Source organism: Salvelinus namaycush, chromosome 29 (assembly GCF_016432855.1).
Source record: "Salvelinus namaycush isolate Seneca chromosome 29, SaNama_1.0, whole genome shotgun sequence".
Taxonomy (NCBI): Eukaryota; Metazoa; Chordata; class Actinopteri; order Salmoniformes; family Salmonidae; genus Salvelinus; species Salvelinus namaycush.
This window is the reverse complement of record NC_052335.1, coordinates 31,303,167-31,322,684: the sequence shown is the minus strand read 5'-3', so window position 1 is coordinate 31,322,684 and position 19,518 is coordinate 31,303,167. Positions and strand designations below refer to the sequence as shown.

General features: G+C 41.5%; 1 protein-coding gene across 2 annotated transcripts; it reads left to right on the top strand.

Moving 5' to 3' along the window:
• The first annotated feature begins 5,383 nt into the window (after nucleotides 1-5,383).
• Nucleotides 5,384-19,284, top strand: LOC120024039 (lysosomal-associated transmembrane protein 4A-like). Of its 2 annotated transcripts, none has more exons than XM_038968138.1 (7): nucleotides 5,384-5,596; nucleotides 11,598-11,736; nucleotides 14,245-14,321; nucleotides 15,300-15,422; nucleotides 16,158-16,253; nucleotides 17,011-17,109; nucleotides 18,271-19,284. In XM_038968138.1, exons 1-7 carry the CDS (start codon nucleotides 5,468-5,470, stop codon nucleotides 18,343-18,345), a joined length of 738 nt encoding a protein of 245 aa, XP_038824066.1. In that variant the 5' UTR covers nucleotides 5,384-5,467; the 3' UTR covers nucleotides 18,346-19,284. The 2 variants fall into 2 exon arrangements, with proteins under 2 accessions (XP_038824066.1, XP_038824067.1); XM_038968139.1 differs by lacking the exon at nucleotides 5,384-5,596 and adding an exon at nucleotides 6,194-6,220.
• The last annotated feature ends 234 nt before the right edge of the window (nucleotides 19,285-19,518 follow it).

The window sequence follows — 19,518 nt, the reverse complement described above, 5'->3', positions numbered from 1 at the left end:
TATTGCTGAGGACTGGAATGAATGCAGGAGCATATTTCAGGAGCAGGACAAGACACCCTCTTTGTGACTGATGACTGATATAAGGGCATGTATGTGGTAGGCCTATCTGGCTTATATGATTATGATGGTCATAATGCTTCTTGACAGTGTCATAAGGTGTATTTTCTTAGTACAGGTAAAGTGACACAGGAAGGTCATAATGCTGCATGACAGTGTCATAAAGTGTATTTTCTGCAAGTTATTTAAAATATGATTTTAAAAAACATGACTGTAAACAAAAGTCATTACAACAAAGGACTTAAGAAACACGTTTTCAAAAGAAAGGACATTTCTTTGCAAGGAAAAAAAAACATTTCAATAAATGTGGATTTTGCCGCTCTTATGTAGGTGTCATAACCAGCCATAAAATAACAAAATATACTGAACAAAAAATATAAATGCAACATGTAAAGTGTTGGTTCCATGTTTCATGAGATAAAATAAAAGATCCTAGAAATGTTCCATACGCACAAAAAGCTTATTTCTCGCAAATGTTGTGCTCAGATTTGTTTACATCCCTGTTAGTGAGCAGTTCTCATTTGTCAAGATAATCCATCCACCTGACAGGTGTGGCATATCAAGAAGCTGATTAAACAGCATTACCATTACACAGGTGCACCTTGTGTTGGGGACAAAATGCCACTAAAATGTGCGGTTTTGTCACACAACACAATGCCACAAATGTCTCAAGTTTTGAGGGAGAGTGCAATTGTCATGCAGACTGCAGGAATGTCCACCAGAGCTGTTGCCAGATAATTTTATGTTAATTTCTTTACCATAAACCGCCTACAATGTCGTTTTAGAGAATTTGGCATTACGTCTAAATGGTCTTACAACCGCAGACCACGTGTGGCGTCTTCGAAGGATCTGTACACAATTCCGGAAAGCTGAAAATTTCCCTGCATACTCAACAGACATGTCACCCATTGAGCATGTTTGGGATGCTCTGGATCGACTTGTACAACAGCGTGTTCCAGTTCCCGCCAATACCCAGCAACTTCGCACAGCCATTAAAGAGGAGTGGGACAACATTCCACAGGCCACAATCAACAGCCTGATCAACTTTATGCGAAGGAGATGTGTTACGCTGCACACCAGATACTGACAGGTTTTCTGATCAACGCCCCTACCTTTTTTTAAGGTATCGGTGACCAACAGGTGTAATATCTGTATTCCCAGGTCATGTGAAATCCATAGATTAGAGCTTCATTTATTTATTTCAATCGACTGATTTCCTTGTATGAACTGTAACTCAGTAAAATCTTTGAAATTGTTGCATGTTGCATTTGTTTATATTCAGTGTATATGTCACAACAGGTGTAAATATATGAGTCATGACAGTGTTATGACCATATTATGACAGGTTATGACAAGTTATGTCAGCTGTTATGACATTTTATGACATGGTTATGACCGTGTCATAACATGTTATGACGCTGGGTGTCAAGTAAAGTGTTACCAAAAAGGCTTCTAAAGTTTTAATTTCAATTTTAATGTTTATTTGCCCTTACTAAAAATGAGTCAACCTCAACAAATATTTCTTAATTATAATCCACACAATAATTCACATTTTCTTTTGCTTAAGGTTTATTTTCCTGCTGTGAGAAACTGATCACATTAAGATCCTACACGTGTATATGTAATTACAAGGTTTATTTTAGAGTAAGAAACAGGTTTATTTAAAATCAAAGTACATTTTGTATTACTGTTCCACATTTGTATTATGTTATGATCTGTAACATGTGTGCACTGTGGATATTATACACCTTGATGTAATGGACACTTTACATACAACTGTGTTGAATGTAATTAATATAGTGTGGCCTTGAGACTAAAGTGTACCTTGTAGTTGTATGTCCTATGTCTAATCCCTTATTGCTTAAATAGGAGCGGAAATTGACCTCCCTAACACAATACACTCCTTGTGTTGCAACAGTGGGAAAGAAGCACCTTATCACAAAGCAGAGCCATATAATAACCATCTATCTCTCTGACTCTGAATCACCGAGGTCATAAAGAACTATATTACTACATTTCTGAACCAGATTCTATATTTTACCATGCAAAAACAAATTTCTAAGATATTTTCGCATGTTCATAGAGAAACTGTAGACATTTTTAAATGTATATTTATAGGTCCATGTGAGTGGAATATTGTTATGTGAACCATAACTGTTTTTCTGCTTATATCTTAATGCGTTTTCTGCACTCATTTAAAAATGTTTTGCATACAAGTGTCTGCTAAATTAGTATTCAGTCCATGCAGTGATGGAAAAAGTACTTCATACTTGATTAAATGTAAAGATACCTTAATAGAAAATGACTCAAGTAAAGGTGAAAGTCACTCAGTAAAATATTACTTGAGTAAAAGTAAAAAAATATTTACTGTAAATGTAAATTTAAAGTAAATGTAATTGCAAAAATATAATTAAGTATCAAAAGTAAAAGTATGAATAATTTCAAATTCCTTATATTAAGCAAACCAAACAGCATAATTGTATTTTTTAAATTTAATTTACGGATAGCCAGTGGCACACTCCAAAACTCAGAAATAATTTACAAATTAAGCATTTGTGTTTAGTGAGTCCGCCAGATCAAAGGCAGTAGGGATGACCAGGGATGTTTTCTTGATAGGTGTGTGAATTTGACAATTTTCCTGTCCTGCTAAACATAAAAAATGTAATGTAACTAAAATGTAACTAGTACCTTTAGGTGCCAGGAGAAATGTATGGAGTAAAAAGTACATAGGAATGTAGTGAAGTAAAAGTAAAAGTTGTCAGAAATATAAATAGTAAAGTAAAGTACACATACTACCCAAAAATACTTAAGAAATAGTTTTAAGTATTTTTACTTAATTACTTTTCACCACTGAACAAATTGCCCTGATAGCACATTGCTGCCTCTGACTTCAGTTTGTCTTGAAAACCTTGGTCTCACTATTGCTGTCCTGCCATCTAGGGCTCAAAGTAGGAATAATCTGACTGGATCTCAGTTGAATTTGTCACATGTAATACCCTTAGTCTGGCATACATGGTCTTTGTGCTACATACAGTCTTTGTACTTCAGAAAGTATTCATACCCCTTGACTTATTACACCCATCTACACAAAATAATTCATTACGACAAAGTGAAAACATGTTTTTAGAAATGTTTGCAAATGTATTGAAAATGAAATAAAGAAATATCTAATTTACATAAGTATTCACACCCCTGAGTCAATACTTATTAGAATTACCTTTGGCAGCGATTACAGCTGTGAGTCTAAAATTCTTCAAGCTCTGTCAAATTGACTGTTGATCATTGCTAGACAGCCATTTTCAAGTCTTGCCATAGAATTTCAAGCCAATTTAAGTCAAAACTGTAACTAGGCCACTCAGGAACATTCAATGTCTTGGTAAGCAATTCCAGTGTATAGTTGGCCTTTTTTTAGGTTATTGTGCAGCTGTAAGGTGAATTCATCTCCCAGTGTCTGGTGGAAAGCAGACTCAACCAGGTTTTCCTCTAGGACTTTGCCTGTGCTTAGCTCCATTACATTTATTTTTAATCCTGAAGAATTCCACAGTCCTTAATGATTACAAGCATACCCATAACATGATGCAGCCACCACTACGCTTGAAAATATGGAGAGTGGTAGTCAGTAATGTGTTGTATTGGATTTGCCTAAAACTTAGCACATTGTATTCAGGACAAAAACTTGATTGCTTTGCCACATTTTTTGCAGTATTGCTTTAGTGCCTTGTTGCAAACAGGATGCATGTTTTGGAATATGTTTATTCTATACAGGCTTCCTTCTTTTCACTCCGTCAATTAGGTTAGTATTGTAGAGTTACTACAATGATGTTAATCTATCCTCAGTTTTCTCCGATCACAGCCATTAACCTCTGTAACGGTTTTAACATCACCCATGGCCCCATAGTGAAATCTTTGAGCGGTTTCCTTTCTCTCTGGCAACTGAGTTAGGAAGGACGCCTGTATCTTTGTAGTGACTGGGTGTATTGATACACCATCCAAAGTGTAATTAATAACTTCACCATGCTCAAAGGGATATATTCAAAGTCTGCTTTTTAAATGTTTACCTATCTACCAATAGGTGCCCTTCTTTGCGAGTCATTTTACATGAATTTGTAAAACATTTCTAAAAACATCACTCCACTTTGACAATATGGGGTATTGTGTGTAGGTGTAACAGTATAACTTTATGGCGTCCCCTCGCCCCGACCCGGGCTCGAACCAGGGACCCTCTGCACACATCAACAACGGTCACCCACGAAGCGTCGTTACCCATCGCTCCACAAAAGCCGCGGCCCTTGCAGAGCAAGGGGCAACACTACATCTAGGTTTCAGAGCAAGTGACGTAACTGATTGAAACGCTACTTCGCGTACCCGCTAACTAGCTAGCCATTTCACATCCGTTACACTCACCCCCCTTTCAACCTCCTCCTTTTCCGCAGCAACCAGTGATCCGGGTCACGGCACCAATGTAACAGTATAACTTTAAACCGTCCCCTCGCCCCGACACGGGCGCGAACCAGGGACCTTCTGCACACATCAACAACGGTCGCCCACGAAGCATCGTTACCCATCGCTCCACAAAGGCCGCGGCCCTTGCAGAGCAAGGGGCAACACTACATCTAGGTTTCAGAGCAAGTGACGTAACTGATTGAAACGCTACTTCGCGTACCCGCTAACTAGCTAGCCATTTCACATCCGTTACATAGGCCAGTAACACAAAATCTAATTTTAATAAATTTTAAATTCAGGCTGTAACATAACAAAATGTGGAAAAGGTCAAGGCGTGTGAATTATTTTTGAAGGCACTGTAGTTCATTGTTGTTTTACCATGTATCCATCATTCCATCATTGCAGCGTTAACTGAGGTAAATGGAAACAAAAACAACAGCAACAATAGCCAAACACACCAAAAGACTTCTGCGTTGCCCTGTCATTGACCTGAATACTGTATGCAACTATGCATCCACTTTAGTTATGGATTCTATTCATGTTTATAGATTCTCTGCATATTGTAACTCGTTTAATCCCCAAAAAGCAGAGGTGAGAGATGTTTACTGTGTAAGGGTAGAACAATACAATGTTCTGAATAACAAAGGGCAGTTTGTTTTCTTTTTTGGAGAGCATATCGTCTTTTAGAGATGGGAAACTGATGTGAGAGAATGGAAACTGATGATGGTGTTGTATTCCCTCCCCATCATCACCCTCAACCCCTGGGCCACAGGGGACAGTTCTGAGTATTTGTCAGTGTGAGCTGTGGCAGCTGATTTGTTGACGTTCACCATCTTAGCTCTACTAATGGCCAAATTGTCTGTCAATCAAAACAGGGTATAGTTTGTGTTTTCTTTCACCACGCCAGTCATAAAAGTGGGCGCTTCATATCTCTGTCGGTTGTTGATGGTGCAGGCTTTCTTCATCGATGTTTATCCCTACTTTAGAGGAAGACATGCACCATTTTAAACCGAATCGACACAGGCTCTACACAACGAGATGCTGTGGGTGTTGCCATGTCAGGACGGGAACCATCATCCTCGGCACCTGGTACATGGTACGTACTATACAAATGGTCGCCTTGCTTTTAGATTGTGCTAACGTTAGCTTCGTTGCAGTCATGTTGCAGTACCCCCTCGTTGCCACTACTGATAGTAGGCCGTTGTAATAACTAACTAGCTAGCTTGTTACCAGTAAGTTAAACCGAAGCTAGTATTTGTCGAGAAAGTCACTTTGATATCTGAATGCGTGCCCTACTCTGGAACATATTGCTAGCTAGATTATGTAAATGTTCCTATATTAGCTAACTAACTAGCAAATGTAATCGGATAGTTAACTAACGTTAGCTAAATTAGTTAATTAGCTACGTGTCAACGTTACCCGTTAGGGACTTTCAGCCAATAGTGTGATTGCGGCACGCAATTCGGGCAGGGCTGCCAACTTTTGAAGAAAACTGGAGTGAGATTTGCTAAATGGATTTCATTGCCCCTTGACACAGTCCCTAGAAGGGGCACTGGGAATATGTTACTGTTTTAAAGCTAATTTACTGCAATTCTGCGTATTGGTTTAGACCTATGACCAGGGTGGAAAAAATAAAAAACACAGGTCTGGTGTATTCTGGATGCTTTGAACATTAAATGAACACTCAACATTCGACCACTTTGAGGGGATGAAATTTAAAGTATGCTAATATTTTTTCTAACATTTTGTTTACGTGGTTTGAGAATCATTCAGACTGTAATGAAATGAGCTAGGGAGACGGTAGAATGTTAGAAAATGTGGGAAGATTGGAAGCCGGGATTGATCCCTGTTCTCAGGTAGAAAGTTGTGTGTAGTGCTCTGCACAGGAGTTTACTTCTTTCTTTCTTCTTTTTTTTTTTTTTTTTTTTAAACCTCTTAAGGATCGGACCCTTTAAAAAAAAAAAAAAAATTCGCCTAGAATGACATACCCAAATCTAACTGCCTGTAGCTCAGGACCTGAAGCAAGGATATGCATATTCTTGATACCATTTGAAAGGAAACACTTTGAAGTTTGTGGAAATGTTAAATGAATGTAGGAGAATATAACACATTAGATCTGGTAAAAGATACTACAAAGAAAAAACATTTTTGACCACTAGATGGCAGCTGTGTATGTGCAAAGTTTTATACTGATCCAATGAACCATTGCATTTCTGTTAAAAATGTTGTATCAAGACTGCCCAAATGTGCCTAATTGGTTTATTAATAACTTTTCAAGTTCATAACTGTGCACTCCTCAAACAATAGCAATGTAAATTGGACAGTGCAGTTAGATTAACAAGAATTTAAGCTTTCTGACAATATAAGATAGGTTTATGTTCTGGGAAATGTTCTTGTTACTTACAACCTCATGCTAATCGCATTAGCCTACGTTAGCTCAACCGTCCCGTGGGGGACCCACCAATCCTGTAAAGGTTGATGGCAAGGGGTAACCAAATCATAGATTGCAGTCTCCTTGTCCATAGACTGCTTTCAAGGTAAGGACACAAACATTTTGTAATTTGGGTGAACTAGCTATCTCTTTAAAATAGGTCTGAAAGAAAACCCTGCTTGCTCTCCAGGAGGGTTGGCTACCCCTGATCTATGTTTTCCAGGTGCTGGGTGTTCGAAAATGTTCTTGTTATAACAATTAATTTCTCAATCACCCAACCTTCAAGAACATTTGAATGAATATCAATATTTAGGTGGTTTATGCCTATTAGTTGAATATCCTTGACATCATCTTACTCTACATAGACAAAATATGTATTTATGAGGTGAGTCCCCCTACCATCTCTGCCTAGCATGTGCACAATACTAAACTGTATACAATTATATTTGATTCCTGGAGCATTTAACATCCGTTTGCTGATTTGTATGACTTGTTCAAAACTGTCCATGAATGGCTGCAATAATACAATAATACATCATTCGTTTTGAAAGACACAACAGGTATATCATATTTCAAATGGGTAATTCCACTGGCAAAAATGGAATAATACAAGTTTGGGGAATAACAGTAGTGTTCTTGCTGACAAGCACAGTAATTACCCTATATTTTAGCCCATTGTTAAGAATTAGAATTGTTCCACTGATCAGACTAAATAAATGGGTAATAAAAATATGACAAATCTACCACTACACCCTAACCAAATTATTTTCCGTCCCCTTTAGAATCAAACGTGCACTTTTGGGTTCACAATCTTACACAATTATTGTCATAGTTCCAAATCAGGTCACCCTACCAAACTTCCCTGCTAAAACATACTGTAGGTCTGTCTGCTCCCTTTTTGTTATCTCAGCCTAAATGCCAATAAACAAACGAGGGAACTAATGCAAGTGTGGGTTAAATCGACTTTAGTACATGCTGTCAAAAGGCTGCATTCTGCAATAGATTTATGGACGGGAGTAACAAGAACTTAATTCTGTTGACATTTTACCTAAAACACAGCTACCATGCTGTTCTTTTTACAGTTTTATAAACTCAGCTCCACTCTAATCTTGAGGGGCGTTTCTTTAAAACATGCATCCAATCCCCTTGATCCTTCACATAACTAGACCAATCATTTGCTTCAATGTGCCGTGGTTCACAGTGCTGTGGCAAGACAGGACAATGATAGTGGTTCCGCTCATGATGTTAAATTGTAGGCGCAGATGCTTTGATTTCCAAAAGATTTGGAGGACAGTTAACGCGCTAATGTATAAATTAGGAAAATAAATGCAGGAGTTTTCAATGTGTGAGATATGAGGTGTGGTCTGAAGAGGGTCAAATGTGCGTGTCTCACAGCCAATGTGTGAGAGTTGGCAGCTCTGATGTAGGCATTCCTGCATATGCAGGAACACCTTGAATTTCGGTCTGCAATTACACCTTTCTCCTTTCAGCTCCCTCCCATGCACATCTGGTGCCGGTGCTGTAGCTAGTGCTAGCGGTAGCTAGCTACCAGTACCTAGTTAGCTAACTAACAGTACCTAGTTAGCTGTATACACTGAACAAAAATATAATCGCAACATGCAACAATTTACAGTTCATATAAGGACATCAGTCAATTGAAATACATTGATTAGACCCTAATCTATCAATTTCTCATGACTGGGAATACAGATATGCATCTGTTGGTCACAGATTTGTTTTTGAAACGCCTTTAAAAAAAAAAGTAGGAGTATGGATCAGAGAACCAGTCAGGGTATGGTGTGAACATTTACTTCATGCAGTGGGACACATCTCCTTTGCATAGAGTTGATCAGGCTATTTATTGTGGCCTGTGGAATGTTGTCCCACTCCTCTTCAATGGCTGTGCAAAGTTGCTGGATATTTACTGGAACGCGCTGTTGTACACGTCAATCGAGAGCATCCCAAACATGCTCAATGGGTGACTTGTCTGCTGAGTATGCAGGCCATAGAAGAACTGGGACATTTTCAGCTTCCAGGAATTGTGTACAGATCCTTGTGACATGGGGACGTGCATTATAATGCTGACACTTGAGGTGATGACGGTGGATGAATGGCACGACAATGGGCCTCATGATCTCGTCACGGTATATCTGCATTCATAATTGCCGTCGATACAATGCAATTGTGTTCTTTGCCCGTAGCTTATGCCTACCCATAGCATAACCAATGTTCCCTCAAATGTTTTTCATCACTGAGCAAGATTCAGGTCTGCCGAGCGCAAACTTGAACATTTAAAATGCTGTGCAACTTCCGGCGTGCGTTTACTGTGAACACTGAGGTTGTACCCACTTTAAGTTAGTTTTAACAGTGATCAAATAGGCTACTGTGGCTATTTGATCGTAATGTAGGCCTACCATTGTGGCCTACCATCAAAATTTATGCTACCCTCCGCCTATTGGCTACTTAGCTTATTCAAGACTGCCTCAAAATACAACACTGTCCCTATTTATGACAAAAAAAAGCTCTGACTCGCTTCAAAGATGTCTGGAAATGCACACCTTGTGCTCTTGTAGGAGGCAAACACTCCCACATTGCTGACTACAAATTATGTAATAACTCACTAAGTAGCAAAGGATATGTACAAATGTGCACACATCGCTACATGTAGCTGTCACTTTGCTCTCAAAACAAGCACATCTACTGACAACCGCTCATGCTGTAAACACAGTCCAGTTCAAAGTGAATGGCACAGATCCATATATGGCAAAGTGCCTTTTTGCATATAGGCCCGACAGCTCTTATTTGTTATGGCGCACTGATTTGTGTAGAGTACGGGCCTGAGTCGTGCCAGTCAATGCAATAGAATCCTACTCCGATGCGTTCTGCCTACAACAAAATCTCTTGCATTGTTAGTTTTGCATACTAAGTTTTGAAGAGTTTGTTTTGTTTCAGTATGTAGCATTGGAAGTGTCTATTGTGTTGATTTGATCACAATTCCCACAGTAAAGGGAAATGTTGATAGTGTTAACTAATGGGGAAAACTCTAGAAAGTTGAGTGAAATACAATCTCGTGTTTCTCTGTGTGGGCTGATGTTTCTTCTGCCTGGCAGTCCCAGGGAATAGGCTAGGAACATTGACCATATTCCGACTGCCACCATGGGGCACTCTGTACACAACGTCGACATCAGCAAACTGCAAACACCCACACGATGCCATACACACTGTCTGCCATCTACCCGGTACAGTTGAAACAGGGATACATCTGTGAAGAGCACACTTCTCCAGCATACCAGTGGTCATCAACGGTGAGCATTTTCCCACTGAAGAGGGTTAAAACGCCAAACTGCAGTCCGGTCAAGACTGGTGAGGATGATGAGCACGCAGATGCACTTTCCTGAGACTGTTTGTGCAGAAATTCTTTGGATGTGCAAAACCAGTTTCATCAGGTGGCTGTCTGACGATCCCGCAGGTGAAGAAGGCGGATGTGGAGGTCCTGGGCTGGCGTGGTTACACATGGTCTGCAGTTGTGAGGCCAGTTGGACGTACTGCCAAATTCTCTAAAATGACGTTGGATGCGGCTTATGGTAGAGAAATGAACATTCAATTCTCTGGCAACAGGCCACCACTCTACAACACATTGACTATTTCTCCTTTGCCAAGCTAATCCATCCACCTGACAGGTGTGGCATATTAAGAAGCTGATTAAACAACATGATCATTACACAGGTTCTGGGAACAATAAAAGGCCACTTTTTAAAATGTGCAGATTTGTCACAAAACACAATGCCACAGATGTCTCTAGTTTTGAGGGAGTGTGTAATTGGCATTCTGACTGCAGGAATGTTCACCAGAGCTGTTCCCAGAGAATTGAATGTCGCAGACCAACCACAGACCACACTTAACCACTCCAGCCCAGGACCTCCACATCTGCCTTCTTCACCTGCGGGATTGTCTTCAATAAATGTTCACTTTCTCCGTCTCGTGTTTTTTACATTTTTAATACTTGATATATGTATTATAAGAAGTGAGAATTACGGAGGGACCGTAACCACAAGTGTATAACATCTCTTGGAGTGTTTTTGTTGTTTTTTTGCTCAGTGAAGATCGGTAACGGTGCATGATTTAACATCCAACAGTTGACAAGTGTAAAAAGACACATTTGATCCATCTGTCGTCGTTCACAACGGTTGTTGGCAAAACCTCTGGATACATTGATGACAGAGGCCTATATCACAAGTCTAATCATTGAATATATTATGCAATGTGTGAGAGGGATTTAATATTTTAAATATAACATACACTTTGACAGGGAAAGTCCATTAAACAGATTAGGGGAAAGGACTCCTAGCAACCATACAAACCACCTGGTAATAATAACTATTATTTAGGCTAATCCTAATGAGAGCGCCTTGGTTTGTTCAAATAAAATGAAGTGTAATTTGTTGCTTATCTGTGGAAACAGAAACCTAGTATGTCACAAAATATCAAAGTTCTAATCTACAACAGACTGTATCCTAGCCTGGTTTCAGATCTGTTTGTAATGTCTTGACAACTCCTATGGTCATTGTCACTCACGCCACATTATAGGAGTTGGCAAACCAGCACAAACCGATCTAGGACCAGGCTATGTGTTGAAGGACATAACAATGCCTTTCTGTCTCTCCAGGTGGTGAACCTGTTGATGGGCATTCTGCTGACCGTGGCCGTGACCCACCCAGAGAACGTGCCCACTGTGGACCTGCAGTATGAGGTTATCGAGCACTACTTTAGCCACACCCTCCAGGTGGAGGGGAATGTTTTAAAGGGTTAGTTCGTTGTATCTTCATGTTTGGTTCAACTTGAGTTGTCTACGTAGGCCAGTAGTGACAGCATCCACGATAATCTATGTTTATCTTCCCAAAAGGCAGTAGCTGGCATGATTTAGCATAGTCTCCCGATTTTGGTATTTGTTAGCAAAGCTGCAGTACTTTGTCTGGACTGGTACCTCATAGCTCTTTCACACACACACACACACACACACACACACACACCAATCCCCTTCTCATCCAGCATTGATAACTTTCGCCAAATGCCTGCTTCTTTAACCTTTCAGCCCTATACAGACTGATTTAGCTACAACTCTTATTTTCTCACAGGCCCAAAGCCTGTAAAAGCAGGATTTTAATATGTAACCTGGAGCTGGGCAGTGCTGAGCTGTGCTCTCTGTGGCTGGCTGTTGTGTTTAGTTTATTCGGTGCGATTCCGTTGTTTATTTGGCTTGGTTGCACAAGGACTCCTCATTTCCCAGAAAGTGACTCAGTAAGAGCTGAAAGGGCTTGGCTCTTGTGGGCAGCGACTGAACCACCCCCACAACACACGCACACACAGCAGGGCTGTGCCAAAAGAAAGGGAGGCGGGGAGGGGAGGGAGGGGGTGCACGTGTTATGTAAATCCAAAGCCTGGCACTGCTGTGGCTTCATGGGTGCCTTTTCTAGACAGCATCTTCCCACTTGGTTGACGTGTTTTAAGAAGGTTGCGAGCCAGTTTGGAGCCTACACAGCCGACTTCGGACAAGCAATGGTATGACATCGCCCCGCGTTAGAGGTATGAATCCCCGGTAGGACACTTTCAATGCTGTCTATCCTTTTCTAGGACTCCCACCTACGGTCTAAATAAAGGATATTGTTTACAGACAAAACATGAGGGACTGAACCGCCGTGACCTGCAGTCTGATATCTGATATCAAAGTACAAGGTGTGTTAGAAGAGGGCCCCTGTTAGAAGAGGGCCCCTGTTAGAAGAGGGCCCCTGTTAGAAGAGGGCCCCTGTTAGAAGAGGGCCCCTGTTAGAAGAGGGCCCCTGTTAGAAGAGGGCCCCTGTTAGAAGAGGGCCCCTGTTAGAAGAGGGCCCCTGTCAGAGTACTTGAAAATGCATCTTTCCTTTCTTGTGTCCTTGTGGTAAGCACAGATCTATAAGCGATTGGATCGGTATTAAACAATGTTAGCGCCCTATTACTGTCGGCAATCCAACCACTTCAGATCTGTGATTACCTCCAGGTAGGTAGGAAGGCAGGATACCTTTCTGAAGTATTCTAACAGAGCTGAAAACAAATGGAGAAGCCCCAAATAAGAGATGTTGTTCCCATCCGAATACTCTCCTACGATTACCTCAAAAAAATTGAAAAAGTTCTGTAATTGACGACCATTTCCATCTGTTCTTTTCCACTGACATCTTTCACTGTAATATCAGATATTTCACACGCGCATAGAAAGGTACACAATTATCCAGTTGGTGTTGGCAGATGCCCTGGTCCAGAATGCCTGCCAGAGGCTGATGAATGTATAGCCTGGCCTCAGACAGACACGGGACGTAATGCTAAACGATCTACTGTAATGGATTGGGCTACAGATTGCATCAGTGACAACCCTTCTGATACACACACACACACACACACACAATGCACAGTTTCAGAACTGAATTTGGGAGCTCCGCATGGACTACACACGCCTCTTCTCATTCACTCACACACGCCTCTTCTCATTCACTCACACGCCTCTTCTCATTCACTCACACACTCCTCTTCTCATTCACTCACACAGTCACACTCATAAATGCCCTACTAGGAAGGAATGGCTTGCAGATTGCATCAGTTACCGTTACGACAATCGGATATGTTACACTCCGAAGAGAAACAGCTTCCTGCACAGCTTTAGAACGACTGACTGATAGTCTGGAGTGAACCACACATGCATCGCCTCACCTCACTCACTTAGTGCCCAGCACGAGGCTGTGAGCTGTCAGAAGCACTTGACCGACGCACCAGAGTGCAGCAGATGGCAGGCCTATTAATTAGCCTAGCGTAGCCTGTGTTGTTGTGCGTTGTCTTCACTGATGCTACTGAGTGCCTGAGTGGGAGAAGCTAAGGGCTCCCCAGAGCACGCTAACGCTAAAAGAGAGCGAGTTAGTAGGCAATGCATCCCTGGAGATGCTTCAGTTACACACAAATCAATTGGGCCTCTGTAGTAACGCTCTCGCTGACAGTTGCATGAATGCACTCTGTGGGGCCCCATCGTGGGATGCAACGGGCCCAGACCAGGCAGCCATGATGGCTCACAAGGATAGGTGCACAATACCACTATATTCAATTGTTAGTTATAGATAATTCAACATTTGGGTTAATATTTTTTAGATTTAGGAAATTATTCTCCCAACGCCTTTGACTGACGTTAATTTCAAGACTTACTACAAGTTGAGTTTGTAGTTGAATACACAAGTATTTGAACCTAATGAAGGAACTCTGTTAGTCTCTCTGACTCTCTCTCTCTGTGCTTATAGAGAATGCCTGTGTGGGATTCGCAATCTCTCTGTTGATGCTCACTATCAGCGCCATGATGGTCTATGGAGCCATTACTGTAAGTTTCTATCCATCTATTTTGTATGTGTGTCAATCAAATGTTCTCTTATATATTCTAAGCCCAGCATACAAATGTAAGTTGTGACAGCGGGGATGACAATTACCCCTGGAGGAGTGGGAGAAATAGGAAGTTGAAAAGATAGTTCTCCCTGAACTTCAACCGTGGTCATGTTCATTATGGAAGAAAGCAGACTGAAACGGGGAAGAACTACCTGGAGTTGTCCAATAATAAACACTCATTTTGAGTTTTGTGTTTCAAAATGTTTTAAAACATCTATGTGCCCCAATGAACGCAACTCTGATGGCAGTGCTTTGTCCCTTCCTGGTGTCTGAAAGTACAATATGTTTTTTTTAATGTCTTTATGCTTTTTAAGCAATTCACATTGACCAATAACAGATTCACTGCATGCAAACTCCTTGCTTGTGCATTCAACTAGCCCCACCAGGGTGAGCGGAAAATTTGCTACACAACGTTGTTCTAATGTTATCATCTTTACCTCACCAGGCCTACCTGATGGGCATCCACACTGACAGGTTTGATGGATATGTGACGTGGACCTGAATAGAGCTGCTACTTTAAATGGCGACGCACCGCTAAAGCATGACGCATTGTCTAGGTTTTGGTTGATCTTTGTGTGAGCAACGAACGTTATGCCTTAGCTGTGAATACAGGCTCTTATGATACCCTTGTAGATGTCCTGTATTCAGTGTTTGTCAGAGTAGTTCCATTGCTGCTGTAGCCTCCCTGGCAAAATACCCAGTCCTGATGACATAAGAACAGATGTACATAGATTGATTCAATGCCTGTGAATTTTGTGACATCCTCAACATTGCTTAGAACCCAAAATTTAGATCAGGTTTTTGCTAGGGCTAGATATGCTTCCTGCTTGACAAACAACCTGACAAACTCTTGTGAAATGGCCATCCTTTTACATGTATGGTCAATGACGTGTGTTTACTCTTCCTCCCCATGTAGCATCGTGACGGCTGGCTCATCCCGTTCTTCTGCTACCAGCTCTTTGACTTTGCTCTGAGTTGTCTGGTGGCCATCAGCTCCCTCACCTACCTACCCCGGATCAAGGACTACATGACAGAGCTGGTGAGTCAGTCCAGTCCACCACCGCCCCCAGGCCTGTCGGCTAGTCCGCCACCCCCCCAGGCCTGTCGGCTAGTTTCTCTACCATAAGCTGCCTCCAACGTTGTTTTAGAGAATTTGGCAGTACGTCCAACCGGCCTTAAACGCAGAACACGTGTAACATGCCAGCCCAGGACCTCCACATCTAGCTTCTTCACCTGCGGGATCATCTGGGAGGTGCTGATAAGTATTTCTGCCTGTAATAAAGCCCTTTTGTGGGCACCCCAGTGGGTGGGCCTATGCCCTCCCAGGCCACCCATGGGTAAGCCCTTGCCCAGTCATGTGAAATCCATAGATTAGATTAGATTTCAATTGACTGGTTTCCTTATATGAACTGTAACTCAGTAAAATCTTTGAAATGGTTGCCGTTTATATTTTTGTTCAATATAGTTTTATATTCAGAATAAACAAAGTAATTGCAGAATGCTTAGGTAACTTAGCTGGCAAACTCATTGGCCCTACTCTGTCATACCCCCTGGAGGCTTAACAATGTGTTCTCACTACCGTCTCCACTGTCTTTACATTAGACCTGCTGCCATTATATCAGATGGATTTGACATCTGAATGAGAAATGAAAAAGCACTGGGATGTTCAATGGAACTGAAGCTAAAGATGCTCTGTAGGCCCATATTTCAGTACAATCCCTGGTTTTATGGGGTGTTTAGTTTCTGTACGTGCTGAATGTGTGTCTCGTCTCAGCCGGACTTCCCCTACAAGAACAACCTACTCTCCATGGACTCCAGCTGCCTGCTGCTCTTCGTCCTCATGTTCTTCACCTTCCTCATCATCACGAAGGTGTGTGTTTCTGAAAAATGGACTGATTTGAATACTAAACTTATTTTCCCCCATCCAGATTCCCAAGAATATTTAGATTTACTGCACTTGTTAGTGTTAACTGAGATCTTGATCTGATTTACCATCCATTGGCTGAACTTCAGTAGACGGATGATAGACCTTGACTGACAGGTCTTCAGTAGACGGATGATAGACCTTGACTGACAGGTCTTCAGTAGACGGATGATAGACCTTGACTGACAGGTCTTCAGTAGACGGATGATAGACCTTGACTGACAGGTCTTCAGTAGACGGATGATAGACCTTGACTGACAGGTCTTCAGTAGACGGATGATAGACCTTGACTGACAGGTCTTCAGTAGACGGATGATAGACCTTGACTGACAGGTCTTCAGTAGACGGATGATAGAGCTTGACTGACAGGTCTTCAGTAGACGGATGATAGACCTTGACTGACAGGTCTTCAGTAGACGGATGATAGAGCTTGACTGACAGGTCTTCAGTAGACGGATGATAGACCTTGACTGACAGGTCTTCAGTAGACGGATGATAGAGCTTGACTGACAGGTCTTCAGTAGACGGATGATAGACCTTGACTGACAGGTCTTCAATAGATGGTTGATAGAGCTTCTGGAGATGAATCAGTGGTGTTGGAGCTGGGCTAGAACACAAGCCTGCACATTGTAGCTCTCTAGGACCAGGATTGAGCATCACTGGCTCAGGTAAAAAGACTTAACATTTTGGCTGTCCCCCCCAGGCTTACCTGATCAACAGTGTGTGGAACTGCTACAAGTACATCAACAACAGGAATGTGCAGGAGAGCGCTGTTTACCCTACCTTCATGGCCCCTCCACAGGTTTGTGTCTGAAAAGCCTCCTCTCCGGGTCCCAAACTAATTGTCAATGGCACACGTAATCAAACCTCTGAAGCATACTGTGGCATAACCAGTAGAGGGCATACCTTTCACATCCTTAGTCAGTTCAAGGATGCAAGGTGGTTTCAATTGCGTTCGGAAAGTATTCAGACCACTTGACTTTCTCCACATTTTGTTACATTACAGCCTTATTCTAAAATTGACTTAATAGTTTTTTTCCCTCATCAATCTACACGCACTACCCCATAATGACAAAGCAAAAACAAGTTTAGAAATGTTTGCACATTTATTAAGAATAAAAAAACTTAAATGACATTTACATAAGTATTCAGACCCTTTACTCAGTACTATGTTGAAGAACCTTTTGGCAGCGATTACAGCCTCGTGTTTTCTTGGGTATGACGCTACAAGCTTGACACACCTGCATTTGGGGAGTTTCTCCCATTCTTCTCTGCAGATCCTCTCAAGCTCTGTCGGGTTGGATGGGGAGTGTCGCTGCACAGCTATTTTCAGGTCTCTCCAGAGATGTTCGATCAGGTTCAAGTCCGGGCTCTGGTTGGGCCACTCAAGGACATTCAGAGACTTGTCCCGAAGCCACTCCTGCGTTGTCTTGGCTGTGTGCTTAGGGTCATTGCCCTGTTGGAAGGTGAACCTTCACCCCAGTCTGAGGTCCTGAGTGCTCTGAAGTATCAAGGATCTCCAATCAAGTTGTAGAAACAGCTCAAGGATGATCAATGGAAACAGGATGCACCAGAGCTCAATTTCAAGTCTCATAGCAAAGGGTCTGAATACTTATGTAAATAAGGTATGTGTTTTAGTTTTAATACATTTGCAAAAATGTCTAAACCTGTTTTTGCTTTGTCATTATGGCGTATTGTGTGTAGATCGATGAGGGGGGAAAATGTATTTAATCATTTTTAGAATAAGGCTGTAACGTAACAATGTGGAAAAAGTCAAGGGGTCTGAATACTTTCCGAATGTACTGTACACCCAGTCTGCCCTCCTTTCCAGTTTTAGACGGATGAAATATCTAGCACAATATCAAATGTCTCAAATATGATTATGTCCATGGCTTTGGTCCTCTCACTGTGTGCAGTATATTTCTAAATTGATTGATGAATTAAAATAATTCTCCCTCCTCAGTACATCCTGCCTACCTACGAGATGGCAATGAAGATGCCAGAGAAAGAGCCCCCTCCCCCCTACATGCCTGCCTGAAGACCCCGTGCCCCCCCGTCTCTACCCCCATCTATATGTATGTGTGGGCCACCCAGAGCTCGTCATTTTGACCCCACCATGCATTTCTAGAGAGGAGGGATACTCTTTATAAAGTCTTGCTAACATTCAAACCCCCGTTATATTGTAAACAAGTGGGAGGGGCAGATGCCGTGTAGTGTATAAAGCGATGAAAGCTTTACGACTTTTCTTTCCTTGTCTCGCCCCGTCTTTTGATGCCTTAATAAAAAAAGGGATATTGTGAAAGTACCATCGCTTCAATGCCTTTCACCAGTCCAGCTTTAGAAAAACAATATCCTTTCCTTATAGATTGGTATTATAACGCGTGAATGTAAAAAGGAATACTCTTAAGACAATCCACTTATGATAACTCATCTTTATCCTTTAATTGTTTTTTGCTTGTTAAATTATCTAGATTTTATTCTAAGAGTTTGATGGGGACGTTTTGAAGCACTTTCTCTTTATCCCTTTATTTATTTAGCCTTGGACATCCATCCGCAACCTGTGTGCCATGTTCATTCTCCGCCACCGCCTTTGTGACCTCGCGTTGTTAGCTTAGTCAAGCTAGTGTATTGTGTTGCAGTTCGAAGCGTCCAGACACTGCTGGTTAAAAGGATAGTACACCAACATTTGGCAGATGTTTTCAAACCTCAAAATTTGTCCAATGTCAAGATTAAATAATAAGACTTCTTAACAAAAGTCCACTTTGGAGGACTGAAAACATCAGACAAACTTTGGTTTTGAAGTGGACTGTCCCTTTAAGGAGAGCGTAAGGTTCACCTGGAGGGAACGAACGGCTAGTGTGAACAGTAGTGGATCCATGCTACTCTTTCTTTCTGCCTTTTTCTTTACATTGTGTTTTGATCCTTGTGGGAAACAAATGACTTCAATAAACCATTCAAAAACATTTTGTATCCATTACCCGACTGAGTACATTAATTTTTACCTGATGTGAGCAAAGAAACGTCCTTTTTGTTGAGAACCTATTTGGTTCTGTACTTAGGTTAAATGCTCATACCAGTCGAAATCCCCCCCCCCCCCCCCAAAGAGGTGTGTGATGTTGCACAATGATTTAAGTCAAAAATTTAAGTCAAAAACTTGACTTAGTCAAATTATTATATATTTGCGCTTAAAGTGACAAATCCAAACTGCCCT